At 33.9% G+C, this 22206-nt stretch overlaps 1 protein-coding gene across 1 annotated transcript in view; it reads left to right on the top strand.

Moving 5' to 3' along the window:
* LOC138317808 (protein Aster-B-like) overlaps window positions 1–14455 on the top strand; it is a 39548-nt gene extending 25093 nt beyond the window's left edge. The window contains exons 7-16 of the mRNA XM_069259716.1: window positions 3080–3211; window positions 4340–4514; window positions 4730–4876; window positions 5393–5607; window positions 6015–6117; window positions 6825–7106; window positions 9874–9946; window positions 10432–10545; window positions 11070–11187; window positions 11705–14455. Coding sequence (XP_069115817.1) covers window positions 3080–3211; window positions 4340–4514; window positions 4730–4876; window positions 5393–5607; window positions 6015–6117; window positions 6825–7106; window positions 9874–9946; window positions 10432–10545; window positions 11070–11187; window positions 11705–11788 — 1443 coding nt within the window. The 3' untranslated portion in view covers window positions 11789–14455. The remainder of the gene's footprint in view (window positions 1–3079; window positions 3212–4339; window positions 4515–4729; window positions 4877–5392; window positions 5608–6014; window positions 6118–6824; window positions 7107–9873; window positions 9947–10431; window positions 10546–11069; window positions 11188–11704) is intronic.
* Window positions 14456–22206: the final 7751 nt, after the last annotated feature.

The raw sequence follows: 22206 nt of genomic DNA, 5'->3' as shown, positions 1-22206 counted from the left end.
CATATTAATGTACTGACAAATTGGAACAAGCAAGGTGTATAATTACATGTTTATGACTGTGTGTCTTTTCTCCTATCGAATAAAAAAAACCTGCTGATGTGTAACAACTATAAGCAAACCTTTAAAAACTTAAACATCAGAATTAAAATGTTTAAATTTTTTATCGTTTATATTAATTTTCAAGAAGCCAGCAAACCTTGACCACCTCAGTCCATGTGTATTTTACAAACATGGCGTATAGTGCTGGGAATGGTCAGCTTAATATCTAACACTTGAAACTTAATTCAGCTGTGAAATTTACACAAAACAATGAGATTTTAGTCTAGCTAGATATATTGCAGAATACACAAAATGATTGAGCATGAGATGTAAGGTTTAGAAATATGTTTATCAAAAAAAGTGTGGTCAATTACTAAGCTATCCATGCTTGACAAGTTTAATTGTGTGCTGAACTACATTTTGCATTGTCAGCCTTAAAATTAGTTATTAGAAATTTCCATTTGGAATATCCAGTAAAAGGATAAAAATCCAGCATTGACTTGACTATACATATGACTTATTGTTGTTCCAGCAGAGATAAAAAAGAATTATGTGTACCGTGGTATTTAAATGTTTATGATATAATCTTGTTATGGTAAGCTGCCAATGCTTTAGCACTTAAGTTGTATGCTTAGCCAGAGTTCTTCAAAATTTAATGTAAAATCTATAGTGGGAACAGATCAATTGATTCCATGTGTACTGTATATTGGCCATTGTCTGCCTGTCGTTAACCTGAATATAACATTATAAGGCCGTAGTAGTGGTAGTGGTGGCACCAACAGGTTTGGTAAAGGCATAAGTATCAAACCATGGCTGTGTAGGTAAGTAATTACCATGGTGATATCATTGTATTGTTTTGGGTATTAATTACACTGTCCTGTTTCTATAGGTGTAATTTCTGTGTGAGTACTGTGTCAGTATGAAGGTTAAACTGTTTATACTCACAGCTCCATTCAAAATTAGTGTTTAGTTCAGAAATGTTTAATATTGAATTATAGTGAATCAAACATGTATGTAATATATACATACTGGTCGCTTATTCTTTATCCAGAGATAAATTGTCTGAAAATCCGTGTAAAGTGAGAAGTTCGGGAAGAATTGCCGTTATTTAACATGCTGAGTAATTATCAAACAACTCAAATGTTTTATACAAATAAATCATCATTTAAAAACATTAACTATTGAGAGACATTGTTCAAAAGTTGTCATTTGATATTGGAGTAAATGGAGAAGTTCGTAAGTATTTAACATGTATACTGTCAGTGATATGGAGGCCTAATAATTGACCTGGTTTATGTGTGTAGTGGGAGTCAACACAGGTTCAGTACGTGTCCTGGCTAGCTATTGGTACAGTGTACTAACGACAAAGTCCCCTTACACAGCCTTGTATTTTCACTGAACAGTCACACATTGTTCAGGTCTATCAGATCATTTAAACAATAACTGCCTTCCTATTTCTTTCCGATCAGTTGTATACATTGCTCAGAAAGGCTTCTATGAGCAGTGGATTTAATATCTGACCTCATTTTCCTTTTATCTTCTCATGGAATAGAAAGCTATACCTTTAATTTGCATGAACAGAATTGATTGAATTACAAGTCAACAAAAGATTTCATAGTATAATTATAGTAATGTTATTGTCAATGAAATATCCATATGACAGATACGGGCGCTTTAGGTCACTTATTGAGGAGCTGACAGAATTGTACTAAGAGCCCTCAGTTAAACAAGATAAGTGTTTCTTGCTATCGACAAGTATGTTACATGTACAATGTTTTGGTATGATTTGTTTATCACTCAAAAGTGAACATCAGAAGAGGCAAGAATGTGTTTGTTATATACCAACAAAAATAGTTTATATAAAGTACGTATTAAATTTGTCATATAGGGTAATTCTAAAAGTGTGGACAAAAGATTGTCAAATTTTCGAGGCGATCTGCCCCTTTGTCAAGACACAAGAAGAACAAATAAAATTACATGTTAAGGACGGTCACAGACGTACACAAAAACATAAATAATGGACACATATAGAATATACAGATAAACTAAAGGGACAATATCTATGCGTATTGTCTGAATGATCCCTTCGGTCAGTCGCTATAATTAGTTGTGATCGCGGAAGGCGTATTTAGTTTATCTACATTTTTACATTAAATTTGTAATACAAATAGTTACACATATGTATCACAAATATCAAATAAATCTGTTCTACAGTCATACCTCATTAAATGGAACTTGAATCGAAAACCATGTTTATATACTCTGATAAGTGCTACAATGGTTCTGTCAACTTTTTTACTATACATGTACATAAAAATTTCTTCTTAACTCTTTCCATACCTTTTCATTGTCGACTGTAGTCGGCAGTATTTTACCCTCCCTCTTCCCGGTTGTTGACATAGGCTATAGTCAACACTTAATATTGATATTCATTCTTAACAATAAATTTCCTGTTATATTAAAATGTTCATACAGTGAAAAGTATTTTAAATTCCAAATTAACCTTCTGAATGCTAAAGAATTATTTATTTTGACCATGTATATCGTTTTAATGGCAGAGGAACGAGATAAATCTAACAGAAGTTATCATCATACACAAAATGGTGGTTTGTTGCACCTTCTCTCCAGATTGCAGTATCAAAATCTTGATGCAGGTTTTAGATAATTCATAAGACAATTTCCAAGTAAGTTTAAATGATTCCACTAAAGAATGTTTGAATTAACTGAATTAGCACAACTGGACATTTTGTCCAGCATTTTCTCAAAAAACCGAGGGCAAGACTACTTCCGGTATGAAATCCGGGATGAACACAAGGTATGGAAAGAGTTAATGAGATTTATTAATTATAATCTCTGTAATGATGTTTGTCATTAAAATGCATCCTTTAAATGATGTAATGGAACCTGTTCATTACACTGTAAACTCCTAGATGTTATACCAGGTGTTAGTTGCTGTTTTGTTTATAATTGACATAACTTACTCCCCGACAACAATGACATTACGACAGGGATGTTGTAATTGTTTGTCCTGGTGTTACAGCCTATGTCCCCTAAGGAGCTATGGCAGTGGGTCCACTACAGCTATGGGGAGGAGCTTGGTCTGACGTCCAGCGATGACGACTACGTGGCGCCACCGTCAGGGGTTGAAGAGGCTGTGGAGGAAAATAGTAAGGTCAGTGATCAAATCCTCATAGGGATTTACATAACTTTACAGTTAGTATCTGTGTATACTCATCAGATTAAACATGTTATCAAAAATACAAGATACAGTGGAACTTGGTTGATACGAACTCGGATAATTCGACAACCCGGCTTAATACGAAGTACTTTGACGGTCCTGACCAAATTCCCCCTTTATCTTTGTTTAAAGAACTCGGATAAATCGAATTCGAAAAAACTAGAAGAACTTGGATAATACGAAGTAAATTTTGGGTCCGAATTACAAAAATCATACATCAAATGTTCTTTTAACTCGAAATGAGATTTTGTGGACAACGAGATCGCTAAAAATGCTGATATCTTTTTCATAAATCTGCCGTAGAATGGCATTTCAAAATATATATCTAGGTTTTCTTGTTATAATTTTGCAACTACCATCGGCAAATTTGACATCTCTCTTGTTCACATCGTTTTACGACATGGAACTAGTCTATATATACTAAGTAAAGAGATAGTCAATAGACATGAGAACTACCTAATTCTAACACTCGGATAACTCGAAGTTTTATCTTGGTACTTTCGAGTTCGCATTAACTGAGTTCAGCTGTAACTGAATTGGAAAAAAACATGATTTTGTAAATGTTTAAAGTTGATCCACCGCTGACAAAGGGTATTTGTTCTCTATCAAAAACAAGAGCAGACCAACTAGAATTTTTCTTGAGTTATAAAAATTACTTACTTTACACAATTACCATAACTGAAAAGTTTAAGCTTCTTATTTACTTCAAGATAAAAATATTAAGAATAATTAATTGCATCCTGGAAAAAAATCTACGGCACTAGGTACCCTTTATGGAATGAAGTACTGCATGTGCATGTACCAAAAGCAAAATAAATTAATGTATATGTATTGTTGTATGAATTAGACACATATGAGATTAAACATCAATTATTGTTCAAATGATGGGTATCGTTTATGCTCTGTCGCCGTTGGAACATCTTCCAACATTATCAATATGTTAATGCTAATATTTCATGGAGTTATTCCCATTCAGTGTTAACCATGATTATCTGCCTTATACAGTTCACTGTGATAAGGGACCTATGTTTAGTCCTACATATACTGCGCTGTACATTACAGTGTGACAACACTGACTCGTCAGAAGCCGTACCTATCGGAGACATAGTAGACGGAGAAATTGAGGAGGAGGGGTCCCCAGAGGTACTCGACTTTACACCTATGGACAAATCTCCTAAAATGGCTAATTCTATTGAGCTGCCTACAGACCAGAGTGATACCACAGATGACAGTGAAGGTACAGTATCTCTCATATTCTATACGAAACTCGTATCAATCATAAATTGTATAAAGCACCCCTGTATATTTGATACTATGATGTTTTTGTTACAGATGTACCAGGTTAAAAAACCTCAATGTTTATTGTGATGTTTGTACCAGGTTAAAAAACCTCAATGTTTATTGTGATGTTTTTATAGATGCTCAGTATGAACCCATCACTTTGTGTTGTAGGTGAGGTAGTTTGTGCGACGGACCATGACCATTTGAGTAAACAGATGCTGTTTGCTGTCTACTATATCCCTGTGGAGAAACTGTTTGATCTCTTATACAATGACACAGCCTTTATACAAAGTGTACATCTGTCTAAACGCAATACAAGTAAGTACTGTGTACATCTATCTAAACTATCAAGTAACATCTACTATGTAAATTTCAAATCATCAAGTGAGTACTGTGTACATCTATCTAACATCTATCTAAATACTATAAAAGTACAATCTATCTAAATACTATAAAATAGTAAGTACTGTGTACATCTATCTAAATACTATACAAGTAAGTATTGTGTACATCTATCATAAATACTATACAAGTAAGTACTGTGTCATCTATCTAAATACTATACAAGTAAGTACTGTGTACATCTATCTAAATACTATACAAGTAAGTATTGTGTACATCTATCTAAATACTATACAAGTAAGTACTGTGTACATCTATCCTATACAAGTAAGTCGTGTACATCTATCTAAATACTACCTCACTACCCGTGTGCATCTGTCTAAACTCAGTTCAAGTAAGTACTGTGTACATCTATGTAAATGCTATAAGGGTCAAAGAAGTATCAACAGGATTTCCCATGGCAGCTGTTGTTAATAAGAACATTTATTTCAGATCTAACTGTATCTCCGTGGCAAGATGACACAAACGGCTCAGGAAACAGGCATCGAACACTTAGTTATACAGTGGCACTTAATTATTCCATTGGACCAAAATCATCGCACACATTTGAGAAGCAGACTCTGTACAAGTTGTCCAAGCCTGGCTCCCTGTATGTGGTAGATACAGAGTGCTCCATGGCTGGTATTCCTTATGCTGATGCCTTCCTGGTAAGAGTCTCAGAATGGGAGGTTATTTTTACAGTTATCAGAACTCAAAGTATTAGAAAATGGCATTAAGATAAAACTGCCTTTGTGGCTACCTCTGTATAAAGACCATCTGCTTAATAAGACCACTTTATCGGGGTCCTAAATGACTGGTTTTAACACAATTTGACTGGCTATTAAGACCATATGATTTGACATAATTCCATTATTAGCTTCTTCCAAATCACCTAGTACAAGTACCATCAAAGCTTTTTGTAGGATCATATTAAGAATTTTTAGTGGCTAAGATTATTGTAGAATTCTTTAGAACTGTGTCAAAAAAGGAATGTAGTCAGACAGATTTTGAACATAAAGGTGTATGGTAGAATGATTTTTTCTCACATTGTCGTTCCATGTGATATAATTTCCAGGTCGTCAACAGATTCTGTATATCGCGTGTCACTCATCAGAAATCTCGTCTGAGAATCACAACAGAGATGCGATACAAAAAGTCTGTGTGGGGACTCGCCAAAAGTGAGTAATTGGTTTATCTTTTTATGTTATCATATAAATACCCTGGCCTTGAAATTGAAGGAGGGGCAAATAGTTTTACCCCATATCTGTCCCTTACCATCCAGGTACTGTGTTAGGAGACTTTACTAGTGGCTGAATCTTAAACAGGTGTTCTACTCAAATAGAAACGTTCTATATTGTTAACAGAGAAAAAGTAGTTCCAAAAGGATGTTTCTCGGGTATAGAGCTAGATATAGACTCTTTAAATAATTTTGTTTGACTGGCCATCAGTCTCTAGACGAATATTAAAATTGTCACTTAAATTTTGCGTTATTATTTTTGTTTCAAGATGTGTCTGATTGTAAATTTCAAACTAGGGGCAGAAAACCTAGTAGTAAAATTCAGCTGCAGAGGTAAAATTCAGCTGCAGAGAATTTTTTTATCAACAACTTAGGGTATACATGGTTGCTAGTATCTATCCCTTTTTGTACCCTGGCTATGAAATGGGAAAGGGGCATAAACTCTTAGTTATCTTTGGCAAATGGCATTCCTGTTGCAGCCCTATTTCATATGGAAATGCTAACATTTATGTTTTGCAGACACAATAGAACTGTATCATTACAACTTTCATGTGTCCCAAGCATAATGTTGGGTTTTAGGATTGTTATAGTTGTCATGGTAATGGATAAAAGGAAGAAAATAATTTGATAATTGTAATATTATTGTAGGTATGATAGAGAAGAATGGCTATCAGGGATCAGAGGACTTCTTCAAAACTCTAGACGCACACTTGAAACGAGAGGTTGAAAAGTTACAAGAGTCTACGAAAGGATCTCAGACACAGTCACTGAAGCGCAAGCTCCGCAAACGACGAACACGAACCAACACGACGAACATGGAGAATGTCAATATGAAACAGACAAAACCCGGAATGTCGCGACATATGTCTCTAATGGAGAACAAACAATCCCGACATACACCACAGGCAGCTCCGCCCTCTCCTATACGCTGTAAGTCCTGTAAAGTAATTATTGACCTGAACTATATCCTATTATAATAGAAAGTTATTGCCGCAGGTCAAAATTATTGTGATAAATGAGTAAAATAAAATTTTAATGAATTAATATTTCAAGATTTGCTACAGGACTATATTTTTCAAGCAACATTATTATATCACAGATTATTTTTTGCGACCTTGTGAAAGTGTCAACCCAAGAAAAATGGTTGGCTGCAGGATATTTCATTCCTTTAATATTTAAATGGTATAGATTTTATGATGTATTTTGAATTGATAACCAACATGTAGAGGTATTTTATATTGTAGTTGTAGTATTCTGTAGTATATATAGTAATGTCAGGTTTCTCTAAAGATTCACCATGATCATTATTCATGTTCATAAGTGCCTAAATATGTATATCTTATAAGCTCGCCTATTCGAAGAATAGGGGGAGCTAATGTTGTCACCCCGGCGTCGGCGTCCGCGTTGGCGTCCCATTTCACGTTAAAGTTTTTGAGCAAGTTTCTGTTTCGTCAATTGTTTAAGCTTAAGTCATCATAAATGTTTATGATTTTATTTTCCTAATGTGTATGGATGCTGAACGTGATAATACAACCAATTTGGGGCCCTTTAGGGGTTTTTTAGGTCACCTGAGACGAAGTCTCAGGTGACCTATTCTAATCGCCTTTTGTCCGTCGTCGTCCGTCGTCCGTCGTATGTCCGTAAACAATTTACATTTTCAACTTCTTCTCAAACTGCTGAAGCAATTTCAATGAAATTTTGCACAAACCTTCTAAGGCATAAGGAATTATCAGTATGAGATGGCTATTGAATCCTATTAACCAGTTTTCCATGACTGACCCCCAGGGGCCTTAGGGGCGGGGTCAAAAGGGGTCAAATAGGCTCAAACTTTAAAAATCTTCTTCTTAAATACTGGAAATGGTAGAATCACATACTCTTCATAGATGGACAGGTCTTAAGGTGTTTTATGAAAATTGTGAATTATATGCCCCTGGGGTCTCATGTTTCCCCCTGGGGAGGGGGTCAAGTTTACTATAGTTTATATAGGGAAAACACATTTATGAGCATATTTTGCTCAATTTTCTTAGAAAATGTGTGAAACTTGTTTAGAATTATTAGCCTGAGATAACATTTTATTATCATATATCTATATTGGTCCTGTCCACCCCCTCGGGGCAGAGGGGTGGGGCCAAAAGGGGCAAATAGGCTCAAACTTTAAAAATCTTCTTCTTAAATACTGGAAATGGTAGAATCTAATACTCTTCATAGATGGACAGGTCTTAAGGTGTTTTATGAAAATTGTGAATTATATGACCCTTGGGTCTCATGTTTCCCCCTGGGGATGGGGTTAAGTTTACTTTAGTTTATATAGGAAAAACACATTTATGAACATTATTTAGTCATTTAAATAGGAAATTAGTCAATTGTTGTCAGAATTATCCCTATGTGATGGCCATTGAATCTTATCAATAAATTTTCCATGACTGATCCCCAGGGGCCTTAGGGATGGGGCCAAAACGGGTCAAATAGGCTAAAACTTTAAAAATCTTCTTCTGAAATACTGGAACTGGTTGAATCAAATACTCATGAATCAAATGCATAGATGGAAAGGTCTTAAAGTCCTTTACAAAAATTGTGAATTATATGACCCTGGGGTCTCAGAATTTTCCCCTGGGGAGGGGGTCAAATTTACTATAGTTTTTAAAGGAAAAACACTTTTATGAACATTATTTGCCTATTTTTCATAGGAAATTAGTCAATCTGGGTTAGAATTATTAGCCTGAGATAGCATTTTAACATCATATCCATATTGGTCTTGGCCGACCCCCAGGGACCAGAGGGGCGGGGCCAAAAGGGGTCAAAATGGATAACATTTCAAAAATCTTTCTTCTGAATTCACATAATCTTCATAGATTAAAAAGTCAAATTTATAAAATCACTGACTGACTTCAAGGACCTGATGGGCCAATATATAGTGTTTATATGCATGTCTTTGTTTCATTCTGTATCTGAAATCAGGTGACCGTTAAGGCCCATGGGCCTCTTGTTGAGTCTGTGAATTTGTCATATTTCCATATGTTAAAGTTTTTGAGCAAGTTTCTATTTTGTCTATTGTTTAAGCTTAAGTCATCATAAATGTTTATGATTTTATTTCCCTAATGTGTATGGATGCTGAACGTGATAATACAACCAATTTGGGGCCCTTTAGGGGTTTTTTGCGTCTGTGAATTTGTCATATTTCCATGTTCAAGTTTTTGAGCAAGTTTCTATTTTGTCTATTGTTTAAGCTTAAATCATCATAAATGTTTATGATAAATGTTTATGATTTTATTTTGCTAATGTGTATGGATGAGCTGTGGATGCTGAACGTGATAATACAACCAAATTGGGGCCCTTTAGGGGTTTTTTGCGTCTGTGAATTTGTCATATTTCCATGTTCAAGTTTTTGAGCAAGTTTCTATTTTGTCTATTGTTTAAGCTTAAGTCATCATAAATGTTTATGATTTTATTTTGCTAATGTGTATGGATGCTGAACGTGATAATACAACCAATTTGGGGCCCTTTAGGGGTTTTTTGACTGAGGGCACTGCTTGATATTTTTAAATTGTAAATACTTGAACATCAACTTCTTCTGAATAGGCGAGCTTTGCTGTTCTCCAACAGCTCTTGTTTTTCCAGTTACTAGAATGTTTTTAGAGAATGGAGAGTAATACACTTATGATGAGCCTCTTTTGATGTATGCCTTTCTGTTTTACAGCGGTTTCATCTCATAGGGAAGAGAAATTGACAAAATTAAACGCAGACACTTTAGTCCGAGTTATACTTGTTGTGTAAGTAAATTGACATAATCATACACAAACTGTGATAAACCTCCCCATCTCAATCTCCTGTAACTTTATACCATCAGATAGGCTATTTGATTTTTAAGTGCAGTAAAACCTGCCATTGTGACGACCTCTGTATAAAGGCTACCTGTTCAATAAGATAACTTTTCAAGGGTCCCCAATGACAAATTTCAACATAATTTAACCTATGCATAATTCCATCTGAATATAAAGACCAATTTTCCTGTCCCTTAAGTGGTCTTTGTAGACAGGTTTGTATTTACAAAGTTCTGACAATCATAATATCTTAAAATTTTCAACACCAGATCTTTAACCACCAAATTAATAAAGGCTGTGAGGGGCTTATTATCTACATAAAAACCTTTATTACGGTATGTACAGTGTATTTTAAATTTTATACATGTAACCAAATCCTTATTCTCAGAATTTGCTATGCAGAGTTCTGTAAATGTCTATTTCTCTAATTCCAGGCTGGTTTTACTAGTGATATTTAATGCTATACTGTTCTACAAACTCTGGTCCCTGGAAGGATTCGCATCCATGTTGTACTCGCCTCATTCTCAAGCCCACATCGATGATGCCACGTAAGTCTGTACTCTGTAATGAGACTAAATCACCCAGTCACACAGTTATAATTAATGGCTGTCAAACTAAAATCTTGTTGTTGATGATACCAAAGAGAAATGTAACCAACCAGAAAAGTGATATACTTGGTTGTTTAACAGTACTCTCAAGGCAAAGACACTGAAGAGAGTCACTTTTATCTGTTTCCATTAACACCTCCGATGATATGTCTCTGTATAATTACACATTGACTTTACTATTTACATCTTCACAGTTGTATGGTTTACAGCTTCACATGAGGTCTTACTCACTGAAGTTATTTCCAAAATATACTGATGGGTTGAAAAACCACCATATTTTCATGAGCCAAATGTCACATGATTGAGTTAAAATCATGTTAAAAGAACCTTTAAGTTTATGTTTTCAAAAGTCTAAAAGTCTCATGAGTTAGATGTAGTGAGGTTCTGAAGATTTTTATCATACTTCAAAATCACATCAAGTAATTAGATACAACCCTGTCTAAAAAAAGGTTTTATAATTACAGAAGTCCAAAGTCACAGGAGGAGTGGGCCAATGTACTGAAACAACAACAGTATTTATACGAGAGAGAGATAGACAAATGGAAGGAAATCCTTTCTTCTTCCATCACTCTCATTGATCAGGTAAAAGAATTTTAATGCTTGAAATAATATTAGATTTCTTATCTAATTCTAAGAGGTAGTTATAGAGTCCTATAGTAATCACCTTGTCCATCTGTCTGTCCATCTGTTCACAATTAGTTTTACAGAGATTTCCTCAAAAACCAGTAGGCCTATTGTTTCAAAATTGCACACGATAAGAACGTGAGGGTTTGAATTTTGACTGCTGTTCAGTAGTTTTGCTGCGGTAACTCCGGCTTTCCTCCACCAACAAACCGTGCACATTCTGACATGACCCTGAATTTTGATAGGACATTAAACCAATAAAACCCATCCCCCTTAGTTTTCCTCCTTGGCATATGTGATCTATAATCTATAAGACTAAGTAGTTATTACTTTTGCTTCTATACACCTCATTGACCTCAGATTTCTGATGTAGGAGTCTGCAGTCTTACACAGACTCAACATTAGAACCAATAGTTCACACAAGGTTTTTAAAATGACAATTTTTGCGTTGACATGAATGTTTTTTCTTTCACAGATGAAGATGACTTTAGTTGAATTAAGGAACAGCCTAGAAAACCGACTTTCTACAAAGGACATATATCAGATGCATGACGGGTGATTTCATCAATATCTCTAAAACCAGTTATTACCATTATATAGGGAAGGATAAATGTGCAATGAACCTCAACCAACAGAAATAGACTGTTTTATAGGGAGGGCTGCTTGTACAAATCTGTGTTCCTAAGTTAAACAACTGCCCACTTCATATCTCATGTAGATTGTCTACCCCTGCAATACTGATGGACTGGTCTCTACCTTGTGGATTGTCTCTAGACTAGATTGGAGTTGAGTCCATTGTCGGGGTTTGTAGGATGACTGTGATGTGTGATTGAATACCCTGCTCTGATATAGCATGAACTTGCCAATGGAAATAGGACATCGAAGTCAACATCTGTGTTGTGCCATATTATTGGTTACGGAAATGTATTAATTTTAAGCAGATTTAACCCCTAGCTTAATTGTGGCAGGTTTAAAGTTAATTCTTCCAACCTCATCAAACATACAGGTGATTGTGGTCATGTGATTACAGTCATGTGATCACCTGACGACATGATTATTAACTTGTATTATCTGGATATGTTTTCAAACCCAATGTTATTTTCATGTATATGTAGTAACCATTCCAGTTCTGTTGATAACTGTTATACTGTGATGAAGATGATATCAGATTAAGTTCACCACAAACTAGCATATCATGTCTTTCTGTGCAATAGAACTTATACTGCAAAATTAAAAAGGATACAAACACATGTATCTGGACTCTTCATAAAAACAAAATGCCATATAGTCATGCATCATTGGAGGTTGAATATTTTGCGATTCTTAAGTAGCATGAAAGAATTCTTATTTTGGATCAATCTGGAAGATGTTGTGTATTTTCGCTATCATTTCGAATGTAAGTATTCTGTTAGAATCAATCCAATATTGTAAAAAAGATTCTGTACACATATCAGACAAACTGTTCAGAACAGTTTACAAAATTACCTTGGATGAGCAGCGAGTCAGTAAATGATATTACAATAGAATGTCAGTTTTCATCGCACATTTGTTTCATGGATCAAATTTTCGTGTTTAAGTAAATGACCCGTGAAAAACTATATTCCCCCAAACATGTCTGGCTATATGGTATCGCTAAACTATCAAGCTGGGTAGATTGTGGTGTCAGAAACTGTTTCAACTGATAATTGTATGTTTTTATGTTGTGAGCTTCACAACTCTGGAATCAAGCTTTCAAAAAAATATTAACTACATGTATTTATTATTTGCCGGTCCATTTATCAAGGTATTTATAAAATACATAATAAAACTTGTGAATTTTTTAATAAGATGCCTTTCATGACCTTACATTATACATATATCTCTTGGATTTCATTCCTTCCAGCATTCTATGTGCTCTTGATGACAGTAATTTGGTAATAATTTCACTTTTGACTTTTGTGTGTATATACCCCCAGGTAATTCTACTTATAGATGATTTTAAGTTTTTTTTGAAGCTCATAAATTCAAAGCAGTTTTAACTCTAATACCATGAAACATTATATTATATATTTGTATCTTATTTTTCCAAATTTAACAACATTGCAACATTTTTGTAAGCAATACTTAATATTAAATGCCACAAACCAAGCTATTTCAAGCACTACCATAGACTGATCACAAAACTAGCAGCCCAACACTTGGCTGCTGTACCTTAGCGTTATATGTACTTACAATTTTGAATTGGTTGATGAGTTTAACTGTTGTGATTATTTTTTTACCAGACAAGTGAAATCCTAACAAACCTTTATGATGATGTGAAAATGCATTTATATACAAAATTATTGTCATTACAAGACAAATTATATGATAACATCACACTGTTTCAAGATCATACCACTTAGAATAAAACTCAAACTACATACTCTCAGCATTTCTAAACATGCACACAAAACCAAGTAAAAATCTCAATCTCTTGTTTTATACATCATGTGGATCATAACACCTAATGTCAAGGTCATATTATCTTGTGTCAAGGTCATGAAACATTGTATCAATGTCAAAGGACTGTTCATTACCAGTACTAATACCTCAAAAAGTAATTTTAATTTGTGTTGGTGCTTTACTTAATGTTAAAAGAGAATAATTTGCCTTCTCAACAGTAAGCATATTATATATTTGTTGCATACTTGACTATGATTTTACCTTTGATGTTGAGCAATATAAACTTGGATAAATTTGGAATTGACAATAAAGTAGGAAGCTATTTTGCTATGACAATGTATACATTATTATAGTGTTCCATTAGGCCATTACTTTAATATACAGACAAACTGTGATGCTCATGGATCCTACTTAATTTGATGTTAAAACTTATATGTCTTCTGTAATATATATATTACAGAAGTCCACTGAATCTATTTGACCATATACTTGCCCATTAATGATCTACACAAATAAGAAGTAGTAGACTTGGAGTGTTTATAAATTGATTAAATCGGAAATGGTAAAATGTGAGGAATTTGTAGGGATCATAGAGATATGAATACTTGTTGAGTTTTAAATCCTTAAGGCGACTAATTACCGGATGTACTCTCATTGACCAATTAATTTACATACACCGAGTTTTTGTCACAAATTAAAGAATAGTTATGATATTAGAATTATATTTTCAGAACTAAAGCAATGGTATGGCCATTCTTCATTTTTTACTTTCCATCACATAAGAATCAACCTCTTTGTGATACAATACTTACTAAAAGCAACTGGTACTTAATACTAAAACCATTTTTTTATTGTAAAGGCAATAAAAGAGAAAAGAAACTGGTACTTAATACTATAAATCTTCATTTTTTTTATTGTGGTTTTTTTAATGCATGTTCTTTGATTGGGTCCAAAAGGGTACTATGGTATGCAGTTTATAAGACTGACATGCTGTCTGCCTTTAGTAGATATTCTGTATTAATTAGAAGGGGTGCAATATTTTTATCTATCAAGCTATATTTAGTAATAGAGTCAACTTGAGAATATGTTACCAAAATCAGCATTTTAGCCGATTTTTCAATACTATTGATGAAATCTGGTTTCCATGGTCAGATATCAGGTATGGTGCGTGTTTTGGCCAGGCTTTAGAATGCAGCTCAAATTTCTTTTTTGATTATTTGTTGAAAAGAGATCGGTATTCATTTCACCTTTACAGAAATCATTTGTAATCTGTTTACGGAAATACAAAATTATGTAATTATGCCTTCTTACTGTAAAGTATCCCTGATTAGTCAGTTTATATAACTGTACTTTTTGTAGATTTGAAAGCACACATTGCACACAGAAATCAGTTTTATGATGTCTTTCATATCTTTCCTATTAGTACAACTGTACAGCTTGTGATTTTCTAAACAAGAAATGTTGTGTCCATTAACCATATAGAATTGTATGCCTCCAGAAAGGGAACAAATGCTTATAGGGCAGGTGTTTATTTTAGTAATTCATACCTCTTGGGTAAAATGAAAGGTAAAATTCGACATTTTCTAAACAAGAAATGTTGTGTCCATTAACCATATAGAATTGTATGCCTCCAGAAAGGGAACAAATGCTTATAGGGCAGGTGTTTATTTTAGTAATTCATACCTCTTGGGTAAAATGAAAGGTAAAATTCGACTGGATAGTTAACTTTGTATTACTGTGTTTTATTTGCCAAAACCAAATGTGCATCTCCATATGTGGTAGAGTTGTATACATATATTATTGAGTGAATATGTTTGCATTGCTATATTTGTAGTTGTCCTATGTAAAATGTGCTATAATATTGTTGTTTAATATGAAATAATTACGCTACTAACAAGTGCACAATATCGTTAACTTTGTCTTACATATGTTACATGTATGTACTGGACCAGGTATACATTAATACACCTCCAGGAAAATCTAACTACATCTCTTCAATGAATGTCCTAAAGAACCAATTATATTAAACTAAACCATTAGCCATATCTGTGTTACACACTTTTTTAATGTAATTTGAGTGTGAAAATTATTTCAAATTTTGTTGCAAATGCTACCATTCATGTGGTATTTTATGAAATCAAATGTAATATTCAAAACACTTCTACATAGTACCATTATTATATAAGTAAAATGGCTTCTGATGGGTTTTATTGAGCTGGAAATTGTCATATAGATTTCTAGGTAATTTAATGGTTTTCATCATTAATTGATACCGTAAGGTTTCTGTAGTGTCAACAATTAATCAGTGTTTGCCTATTATCATTCTGATCGGAGTTACTTCCCTTCATTTCATTCTTTAAATGCAAAGTGTATCAGTTGTCAGAAGATCTGATGGCATGACATCACACATAGCTTAGAACTGACAGTATTGTCAACAGCAAAAACATCTTGATAGATACTGTATTGGGGTAATTGTTTGTGGTGTAGAAATTTGTAAATTTTAATTCCCTGTCATTTTTAAGTCTCCACAGATTTGTATTGATCAGACCTTGATATGTAAATATTTAGCCTACAGTGGCAGAATAGATGTAAAACACGGAAATTGTCACACTGCCAACACTCTAAAAGCCCTCTTCAGCGAAAATATTCACATGCATGTAAAGGTATCCATGTTCATAGTGACCGATTTGTTATGTTTCTGTAATTTAACTGTTGGTAGGCGGCTGTAATACTCCACCATGTTTATTGACTTGTACCTTTGAGTGCTCAGATGTACCATGTGTGATACCAAAGCCATCTCTGCTGATAATTCCTCTGAGTTATTTCCCTTTGTTTCAGTACAGTCAGTACTATAAAAAAAGGGAAGTAACTCCGATATATCAGAATGATAACTGTTATAACCTGACAGTGGATATTATTACTCAAAGACTGACTTAAACTTTATTTTACCAGGGTTTAAACTTTATTTTACCAGGGTTTGATTTTCAGATATTTTTTGTGAAAATTTTGAAAGGCTATATTCGTTTGCTATTATTTACATTGTTTATAGCCTTCAAGTTTCCTCTTTACAAGTGTTGGACAAATATTTTTAGAATCTCTTAAACCTGTAATTTCACTGGTATTGTCTTTGTTGATGATATTACAAATAGGTTTTTTACTCCATAAAGGTGGAATAAACTTAGCTTAGAATTGTGAAACAGTCATTAGTCAAAAAGGTGTCCATGTTTAATTCATCCACAGATTGCATTATGAAGAGATAGGGCATTAATACTTGGGAAAGGAAACTTTTATTCTGAGATTGTATCAGGACAATATCTCGTACAAGTACCTCACTAGCTTTGTGTTGCTGTTTGTATATATTTCAGTCGGTCATTGTACCAGTTCATAAGGACCAGAAGGATTTACTGGAGATTTTCTTTGTCTTTATAATTAATTTATCCTTGTTAATCAGATTAGATATTCACATCATTTAAATGACATTCTATATTTTTAAAACTTTGTCTGACTGGAGGATATATTATTCATATGATAGATTCACAGATAAATTTGAGATCTTATGTTTGAGCATTTGCCAGATGTTTGTAAAATAAGGTGGGTAGCCATGGACTCATTTGTGAATCATCCTTTGTCATCCATTGCAGATTTCTTTGTTAAATTATTTGTTATAATGTGCTGTAGCATCAGATTTTAAATTAAAAGAAAAAAATAAATTAAAACAATTGTTGAATCATTATTGATGCATTACATTCCCTAATGAATTAGTAGATAGAAAATATTATGTACCATTTACAGAAGTTGTTAAAAAAAGAAGGCTGTGGGCTTTCATGGTCAGCTTACTGTATAGTTTGCAGGGGTTTTAATTTCGCTAAATTGGCGGATCCATCCAAATTTGTCAAGTTTAATACCTTGCAGAATTTATCAAAATCATGGTTTTACATATTATAGCTTGTCATCTAAATGACACTTTTAAAGACTACTCAGATAAAGCCGCAAATATAAACTCCCGCGAATCAAAACAGTAAATGGTGACATTTTACACACGCAATGTTTAACAACTATACAGTTACTCTGAAATATCAAAAACAAAATGTCCTTTTTTTGTCAACGCATTACTATCCATCAATATGTTTTAGCTGAATTAGCCAGCATATGTTTGTACATACTGCAAAGTTCTCTGGGTATATTGTTAATTGCAAAGTAGTCATTTGGCATAACAGACTACTTAAATTGATAAAAAAAATCAATCAATAAGTTTTGTCAACATCATAGACCTCATGGCGACAAGTTACAGACAAAATGTCAGGTACTGTACATGTATGTATTGTAGACTCTTCATTGTCGGGAAGACCTAAATTAAAGGTTTTCTTAATTGTCGAGAAGGCCTTGTTTAAAGGTTTTAGAATCTTTAATGCCTTCGACATTTGAACAAATTTGTAGCCCCTCATCCCAACATGGCCATCCTACACAGGCCTTAAGTTTGGGACTACTTTTGAGATATAGAAGTTCTCTGTCCAGGTTTATTTTATTTTATTTGACTCCAGTAACTTAAAGTGAAGGTTGAGGTTATTCATATGAACAAACTTTGTAACTCTTCACCCCGGCACGCTGCAGACCCAATATCTGGTCATTGGGATTTTTACTCAATGACAGTCATTTAGAGGCATTAACTTGTGTGGCTTCTGTGACCTGAATGAATGTCAAGGCCATTCATTTTATCAAACTTGGTATTCATTTATCCCTTAATTATGCAGCTGACTTGATCTAAGTTTAAAGCAGAGTTACAGTTGTCGCTGGTAAAAGTTAGCTATTCCAATATGATTAAAATCCAGATCCTATCACCACTTTGTTCCATCATCATTTATTGAGAATAATTATCTGTATTGGAACTATCCAAATTGGCGTGGATTTACTGTGTAATGACAAATGAACCCTGTAGCACACCTTTTCAGATATCAACAAAGCAACCTAAAATGTATTATTTCTTCACAAAGAATTTTTGGGACAAAAACTGTGATTTTCTGTATATTTTTTTCTGACTGCAACATATAGGTTCTAATTTACCGTATTTTTTTTGAGATACGTGTATTATGTATAACAAATTTACTGAGATGTAAAGAATAAAAACTTGCCAGGATTCAATGAAACAGCCATATATATCGACAAAAATCATTTCAAAACACACGTGGGTATATAATCAGTCAGTTGCAGTAATTGGCAATCAACAAAATTCTGAATAAAATATAATATGAAAAGTTGCAACCGGACAAAATTACACAAAATAGTACGTCATCAAAATTATTCTTGGGGAATAAAACGGGTGGGTTTTTTTTCAGTTTATGGGACTCATAAATTCGGAACAACCGGCTCGACCGCTTGTTAAAATAATCATTTAAATCCTGGCGGCATTATATGTATAAGGTTAGTCCGCTAAATTTGCCCATATTATTAGGCCTTTTATTTATTTTTTTTTTTTTTTTTTTTTTTTTGTCTCATATATATCGCAAAAAAATGATAATAAAAAGCCTAATGATATATGCAGGTTTAGCGGATTAGTATAAGGTGTAATTATGTTTAAGGATTTAAAGCATATTTGGCACCGGTGACGAAAGTCAAGTTCGCTCATATGTACAACGATACCTCCAAAGTATATGTGAAATATCTGAGTTATGTTGTTACTGAGAAGATGAAAATTTGTTTTGATACACGACAGAATACAAACGACGCTAGATAAAATTCGATGGCAGTAGAACTAATTGATGTAAAAACATGATCACTTCTCAATTTACAGAGTATTTCTTGTGATTTTATAAATAACATATATCTTTCACATTGTACTTGATGTAGACGTCCACTCAAATATTCCAATGCTAAGCGTTGACAAAACGAATCCTTACCATATTTGTGATGCAATGTCATCCTGCCCAATACCATCTATCGTCGTTGGAATTTATTTTTGAATACAACTGTGTCTTACTTTGATCGTAAACATAATTCAGAAAGAGAGATGGCCATAACACACACTCTTGTGGTACTCCGCTTCTGACTTTTGGGCTCTTGCCTCGATTTCTCGCTCGAAACAAACTTTTAAGTAAAAGACTGATTTGTTGTCTTACGTCAATGTTTTTCATATATTTGACTTAAAGTCTGTCTGTACTTTTGATTTGAGGAATCGGAACCAGATGTAGCTCCTTATTATAGAAATCTATCTTTTACATTATTGATACAAATGATATTAAATAGGATATCTGAGCTCAGATGCCATAGATCTACGTGTTTCCCTGAGTAGATGTCGATGTTCCAGTTTTCCATTTCTGGTTTAAACGTTATTGGTGTTCGTATACATGTAGGATATTATTTCCTCCCTGCTTTTGTCTGAATCAATTTAATCAAAATTCTATATTCATTATCTACTCCATAAATTAACGTATATCCGTTGAATAGATTGTGTCTGAATTTTAGTGGTCTGTGGTCACCGGGATCCCTTTTTCACTTCCGAATCCCCAAAGCAACTTGTCCTGGAACAATTCAGACAATCCAGGAAACCGCATCAAATTTCTACGACTCAGCTTTTGATAAATGAGACAGTATAGAATCCAAATAAAAACTGAAAATCAGGATTCCCGTTCCTGCATTTTCAATCTGATTAAAATACAGATCCTTATAACCACTCCGTTATATAAAGGATCTGACAATACCCTATAGAGGGTCACGTTCAGATGACCTTTATACCACGTGGTCTTCATATAAGTTACATTTTCAACACCTTGTCACATCCATTGAAAACGATATTTCGTCCCAGTATACATATACAACTAGCTTTATTGTGCTCTTTGGGCGAGATGACTACGTAAACCAAAATAATTCTGACAGTTTTTTCAAAACTTAAGTATTTCGTCCCTGAAATTCTCTGTCAAAATTTTGCAAGTAGCAATTTGATTGGCCTTTTCCAAGGTCACCTGGACATGACCCCCAATGGGATTTTCTCAGATCCTCTTATTAAACGTAGTGATAATAAGGATCTGTATTTTAATCAGATTGCAGCATTCTTGGACGCTTTTAGTATTGTACGTGTATTCAGAATATGATTTAATCGGCGTGCCTTACATAAATTTTCAAAATAATCTAGATAAATTACACATCATACGACTGAAATATATGTAATATGCCTTATGATATGGTCATACAGGCTGTCAGCCTACGTCTATGTTTGCCCCAAATGACCTTATAGTTGTCGATGGGCCGTAAAACTCAAACAAACGTCCATATTTTTTTCAATTAAATTTAATTAAATGTGCAATCGGTACCACATTGTCTTCCTTGCCGATTCCCTGTCCAACCCAGGTACCCCCTTCCCCACACAAGCAAATTACGTATTTAAACTGTAATACGTATGAGGTTGGATCATTACAATTCCATTTCTTAACCATTTTAATTAGCACTTGTAACATGGTTATTATACATAAGGTCTATATATATGTAATAATGTAGAAAAATCCATAACTCTCGAATGTTGCATAAACAGTTGTATATTATTGATTTCAACATGTATTATTTCAATATACTACAGTTGGGTTTACAACAATATAATGTCACAATAACGCTAACGTATGGTATTGGTATGCAATAGCATATTGACATTTCTATAATGAAGTCAAGAAATGAATCAGCGGGGAAGTGTGCATCCTGTACCCATCCTTTGGAGACAATTTGGCGTTCGACTTACAATTTTTAGCGGGTGAATTCAATTTGTTCTTTATAACTGCATTTGCTTTTATATGTAAAGAATTCTCAATGCAACGGCAATATATTTTCGATGCATTTAAAAAGATTATTGCTCATAGATTTTATGTATAAACGTTATCTGATTCAGTTTTAACATAAAATGGTGTTGATGAACGGAAACACGAGAGTCTATGCATTGTAGCTACGCACCTGGTGGATATGACTTTTTTTCGCGCCAGTGATATTTACAATTTTCCAATGATTGATTTTAAAGAAAAACTAATAGAACCTAATATATAGGCAGGTTTAGTTGATTAAGGTGCCGACCATGGCCTTTGATCCATATCTAGCTCAGCCCCCATCCCCTCCACATCTCTTGGATTCGGTTACGACTTCGAAACCCACGTGGAATGACACGTGGAATGATGTCGAAGCAACCCACGCGCAATGGCCTTCATGACCATTGCGCGTGGGTTGCTTCGACCTAAATAAACATATAATATAATCATTTTAGGCAATACTGCCAAAAATCTTTTTCAGTTCTTATTTGTAGTGTCGTGTACATGTAAAATTAAAATCTATGCATTGTAAGTATTGTAATTCTCAAAAAAGTAGGTTTCCTTTGATGGTGAATACAGTAACATATGAAAAGCTCTTCTTGATTCACGAGTATGCAAACTACGGCACGTTTAATTTTAATACACACGAAACTTGTTTTGTGGCGTATTTTAAGTCGTGATTTTTTTCCTATTTTGTCGTTTGTTTTAAAGCGTTTGGTAGTGCATCATATTCACATTCTTTTGTATATTATTGTAATTTATACAGCATTACGGT

Source organism: Argopecten irradians, chromosome 3 (genome assembly GCF_041381155.1).
Source record: "Argopecten irradians isolate NY chromosome 3, Ai_NY, whole genome shotgun sequence".
In the NCBI taxonomy this organism is placed as follows: domain Eukaryota; kingdom Metazoa; phylum Mollusca; class Bivalvia; order Pectinida; family Pectinidae; genus Argopecten; species Argopecten irradians.
Note: the sequence above shows the minus strand (reverse complement) of the source record. Positions and strands in the feature narration are given on the sequence as shown.